We start from the raw sequence: 5,731 nt of genomic DNA on the forward strand, positions 1-5,731 counted from the left end.
TAAAAATACAATTTGTGAATCACGAATCCATATTTAGTTGCAAATTACTCATTTTAACATGTCACAAATTGTTTATTGATTACAAATTATCCAATTAATTGATCAATATCACTCTTTATCTCACCCCATCCCACTCCACCATTTCAGGTATCACCCAAATCGACGTTGCCATTGAATTCACAATCTCCACCATCACTACCACCTTCAACACAAATTCACAATCACCACCAACACTACTACCACATCCCTTCTAGATCTATCAATCGTCGAATCATTGCCAACTGCAGTGCCACAGTCACTGCATCACCATCCCTACTATTGACTCTAATAGCCACCACTTTCTCCTCAAATCGTAACCCCACTTCCACCCTAAACCTCCTACAACCTCATAGTCCCAACCCTCCACTCCCAATCGATGGGGTTGTAGCATCTGATGTAACATCCATCTATCAAGTGCACAAAACACAGTTTGCTCCTATATAAGGAACAAAATGGGCTCAACGGCAATGATGGATGCATGCCCAGTTATTATTTGGCATGGTCATTTTCGGAGGCGAAGAATCAGAGTAGCCTGATTCGTATAAAGACCGTGATGCATAATCTAACATCCAACAATCCAATGTACAAAAACACAATTTGCTCTCTTTTAAGGCACAAAATGGGCTCATTGGCAATGTTTAAATGTAGGTCTAGTTACTCGTCGATGGATGCGGAGACATGGAGTAGCCTAATTTGTAGAGAGAAATAAATAGAAATTGTAATATAACCTGATTTGTAATGTATTATATATTTATTAAATAGTTCAATTATAATCTGATTTGTGAAATAATAAACTTAAAGTATGTTAAATTTGAAAGTCAAAAAATAGATATAAAGTGTAGTTTCCTCTCAAAAAATGAAAACTCTCAAAATGAGCCAACTAAAAATGACCTAAACCAAAATTAAACCCAAATAATCACCCGTACCTATTAGCCCCCAAAATAAATAAATAAAGGGTAATTGGCGCAAAACATCCTTACCTTTCGAGGTTATTGTGGAAAACGTCCCTTCCTTTTATTTTTTGGCATTTTTGCCCTTATTTACCACCTTTCTTGCGCTGAAGGTCCTTTTCACTGTTTTTTGACGATTTTGTCCTCTATTCAAATAAAAGAAAAAGAATAGAATAGAAAACAAAAGAATTAATTGCAACTAATACCCCAAAATTTTAAAAAATTACAAATTAGTAATAAATATAGGAGTTAATAGCCCAAATGGTTACTAAACTTTGCCAAAGGTCCAAAAAGGTCATTGAACTTTTTTAAATACAAAAAGAAAAAAAAAAAACCAAAAAAATCAACAAAAAAAATTGAAGAAACGGGCCCCACCAATAAAAAAAAGGACAAAAAAAATAAGGAAGGTGAAAAGTAAACCAAAAATTATTTTTTATTTTTTCAATCGTACATTTTTAATCAAAATTTATTGAAAATTTTATTTTTAAAAATAAAGAAAAAAAATACAGATTAATTTTGCTAAAAATAAAATTTTCAATAAATTTTGATTAAAAATGTACGATTGAAAAAATAAAAAATAATTTTTGGTTTACTTTTCACCTTCCTCCATTTTCACATTCCTTATTTTATTTTTATTATTATTATTTTTGGTCCTTTTTTTTGTTGGTGGGGCCCGTTTCTTCAATTTTTTTTGTTGGTTTTTGTTGGTTTTTTTTTTTTTTTTGTATTTAAAAAAGTTCAATGACCTTTTTGGACCTTTGGCAAAGTTTAGTAATCATTTGGGCTATTAACTCCTATATTTATTACTAATTTGTAATTTTTTGAATTTTTGGGGTATTAGTTGCAATTAATTCTTTTGTTTTCTATTCTATTCTTTTTCTTTTATTTGAATAGAGGGCAAAATCGTCAAAAAACAGTGAAAAGGACCTTCAGCGCAAGAAAGGTGGTAAATAAGGGCAAAAATGCCAAAAAATGAAAGGTATGGACGTTTTCCACAATAACCTCGAAAGGTAAGGATGTTTTGCTCCAATTACCCAATAAATAAATAAAAGAGAGAATGAAGGCGTGGTTGGACGGTTCTCCCCAATATAACTCACTCCCAAATCATCTCAATGACCGACAAAACTTCCCGTTGGTATTCAAACTGGTAACTCCGTCACAGTGGGATAATTTCATGACTCCATGCCTATTTAATTTCATGCTTTCAAACAACATCTTTCAATATGATTAAATAGAATTAACGATGAGAAATATATTATAAAAATTGTTCAGTCAAATTCATCTACCTTACAACAAGTGATATAGAGGGTTTAGAAAAGTCACCATCCTTGTTGCTTGTTCAAACAAAAGAAAGGTTTGCCGATATTATGATAATATACTTTATTCTTTAATGAAAGAAATCAATCCAAGAAAACACATAATTATAAAATGGTGGCATTAGGTAGATTGTATTACCATCACAAGTAATATGGCAGTATAAGATACCTTAATTTTTTAAATCTCGTACATTTTTGTTACGAGAAATTTAACCTAAAGTGTTGCTAATACCATATTATTAGGCAATCATGCTTGGGGTACATTGTGATATCCAATATGGTGTTCAAAATGGACACTCGGTACCTCGACATTGGCAGAGGTGCCTGCCACGACGGGGCCCACCGGCACCTCGGCTAATACCGAGATGCCGAATGTCCATTTTGAACACCATGTTAGACACCACAATGTACCAAGAGCATTATCCATTATTAGGTTGATAGGGATGGCAAACCTCATGGTACCAAATTTCCTTACCTTTTCTTTCCCCCTTCCTAATCTATATTCTATACTTGCATCAAAACGTGTCAAAATTTTGTTTTTTCCTATTCTAATTTTATTACGTGCCATGTTATATTTTCGTTTTATTCCGTTAAAATTAAGCCCATTGGTCTCCATTTTCTAATCAAAATTTCCAGCTACATATTATCATTAAAATCTACTAAAATTCTGATTTTATCTAAACAAAATATAGGCCAAGTGTTTACTAATTTGTTTTTGAAAAGCTGAGTCATGAGCAAGCTCTGTAATTTTTACGCCCCTTTAGTAAGTTTCGATCACTACCGAGCACTTTGCAACAAATGTAAACAAATTGAGTACATAGTTGTCATTTACCGTAAGTTGGATATTCACTAAAGATTAAGCCTACGTTTGGATACAAATTTATAAATAGTCTATAAAATTTAGTCAAAATCAAATATTAATTTAACCACATATTCATAAATACTACTCATATTATCTACACATCTGATAAAATAAATTATAGAACTTGTTTGGTACAGTTGAAAAGTCAATTAAAATCAATTTTTTGACCGTTATTTTATTATTATAGTCGTCATTTTTGAATTTTTCTCTCACAAATAGGACCCAGTTTATCGCTAATGGTCAAAAAATCAATTATCAAAATCCCTACCAAACAAGTACATAATGAAACGAACATGTGTGTGTATATATATATATACAGTTATGATTTCCTAATCATCGATGTTTAACTTATGCTAAACACCAAGTAACGTGACACACTCCAATAGGTAGAGAAAGATAATAATTAGTTTTAAAACTAATTACATCATATATTGTACCATGTCACCTAAGCATTGGTGCTTAGGAGAATAAATAAATATATATATATATATATATATTATTATTTTTTTTGGGTAAAAAAAAGGGTGAAATGGCTTCATTAACGTGACACGTTGCAGATTCCCATCTGAACCCGACAACTCTGGCGTTAAACATGACAATAACCACACCCTCTCTCCTTTTCTCTCTGCAACTCAATTGGAAATACGAATTCTAAATTTCTGTTCCTTATTTTCTACGAACTCCTCTTTTGTCAATATTACACCACCTTAGCAGTTTCAAAGAATAAGCATAAATATTGAATCATATACCCCCACCGAGAGGTCCTGATACTAATGCAAGTTGTTATACCCCGCTGTTCTTGGGATTTATTAATACATAAGACATATTTGGATGTCAGACCGAGAGCCACCAAGAGATGGAGGTGGCGGAGGCGGCCCGACGGAAAAGATTGATCAAAAAGAAAGAAAGTGCCATTCCTGCGGCAAAAAGGGCAAAAAAGTTTCCATTTTTGGGTTCGGGAAAGGCAAGAAGCTGCTGCAACAGAGGAGGAAGCATAAGGGCAGTTCTGTAAATTCTGGGTGTTGGGCGAAAAGTGGAGGTGGGGGTGTCTTGTGCTTCAAGCAACCGCGGGCTATGGATTCCTCGGGTGAGTCACCTACAAGTGATTGTAATTGTGCTGAGTTTGATTATGATACGTTGAGGGCTTTGATTGAGAAGAATGATTTTTATTCTAAAGATTGCAATCCCCATCTGGATAGGGATGGCTAAGTGTAAAACCATTTTCAGGAAACAGAACAATCAAATTGGAAACTCAATTTTTTCGTATGAAATTGATTTTTGAAAATTCTTTTCATTCAATTATAGAGAGATTTCAGCAAAATGTATTATGAGAATTATTCAATATAGATATGCACTGATGAAAATTCCTCTGGTCTACTCTTGTTAGTTATAAGATATTTGGTACAGAGATTGATTGACCATCTACTCCTGACTTGGTCTAAGAGAAGATTTTGGGTACCAAATTTTAGCATATACTCTTCAAATATTACAAAATAAGCGTGTGATATTCTGTACAAATTGTCAAGCTTTACTAGGTTGAGCTTTGATTTCTTCTAAAATTATTTTAAAGAATTGTTGAAATTTGTATGCCTGGGATTCGTGTCTTATCTCCTGGAATCATGTTGAGAGGCGCCAGAAGGTGTGGAAAATCTTCACACAAGAGTCGACCTCTTTTGCCTCTAGGCCAATGTTGCCAGAAGTCGAATGCTGGATCAGTAAAACCTGAAAGGAAGATCAAATTGAGTTGGTTTTGGATACTTGGAAGGAAAATATTTATGTTCGTGGACAGCACCTTCAGAATTCGCATATAGTTATGAAATGTATCTGCCGAGTGCATTGTATGCTGGATTTCGGTCATTTTTTTTATGTGATCGAACTGGATTGCTGAATCCGTTATATTTTTTAAGATTTCAGAATCCTTTCATGGACGAGAAATCTTGATTCGAATTTTATTCTCTTCTAGTCTGGTTTTATATTGATTAAGTTACAACGTATATGTGTTAACTTCTAATATAAAACACTAGCGTTTGGTGTTCGGTATTTTTTCTCATATCACTCAACTAGAAAATATATTATCGCTGGAAGTGAAGTTTCTTTGTTTCTGTTTCTTTGACAGTTTTTGCCTTTCCATTAAAGTAAGTTCTCTAATAAGGTTACTTCACTAACTTTCTGTATTCAAAAACCAGCTTCTATATTTCTTGTGCTTTATATATATTTAGGTATCCAGCATTTTTACCTTCTTGAGAAACAAAGTTTGTGGAGTAGGATCGATATGAACCAAGCAGAATGGAAAAATAAGGTTCATGCAATCGACCCCAAATTGATGGAAAAAAATGCAAAATTCTCTCGTTGGACTTCAATTGGAATCTGGTCAGGTCTGGTCTGGCCTGTTCCGTGTGAGAAAGCAATGGTAGCCAAACTTTTGTAATTACAAATAGTTTGTTTAGACTTAAGTAGGTCAGGACCAATGAGGTTGCCCACGGCTATTGATAGTTTTTATTATCTGCCAAACATGATTTAATGATCTTTAATCCAGTGACAGAACTTCTCTATAAAGACAGTTG

At 33.4% G+C, this 5,731-nt stretch overlaps 1 protein-coding gene across 2 annotated transcripts; it reads left to right on the plus strand.

Moving 5' to 3' along the window:
- The first annotated feature begins 3,753 nt into the window (after window positions 1-3,753).
- Window positions 3,754-5,731, plus strand: LOC111384544. Of its 2 annotated transcripts, none has more exons than XM_023008831.1 (2): window positions 3,754-4,254; window positions 5,387-5,731. In XM_023008831.1, exons 1-2 carry the CDS (start codon window positions 3,999-4,001, stop codon window positions 5,593-5,595), a joined length of 465 nt encoding a protein of 154 aa, XP_022864599.1. In that variant the 5' UTR covers window positions 3,754-3,998; the 3' UTR covers window positions 5,596-5,731. The 2 variants fall into 2 exon arrangements, with proteins under 2 accessions (XP_022864599.1, XP_022864600.1); XM_023008832.1 differs by lacking the exon at window positions 5,387-5,731 and adding an exon at window positions 4,555-5,275.

The sequence above is a fragment of the Olea europaea genome, unplaced genomic scaffold (assembly GCF_002742605.1).
Source record: "Olea europaea var. sylvestris unplaced genomic scaffold, O_europaea_v1 scaffold2938, whole genome shotgun sequence".
In the NCBI taxonomy this organism is placed as follows: Eukaryota; Viridiplantae; Streptophyta; class Magnoliopsida; order Lamiales; family Oleaceae; genus Olea; species Olea europaea.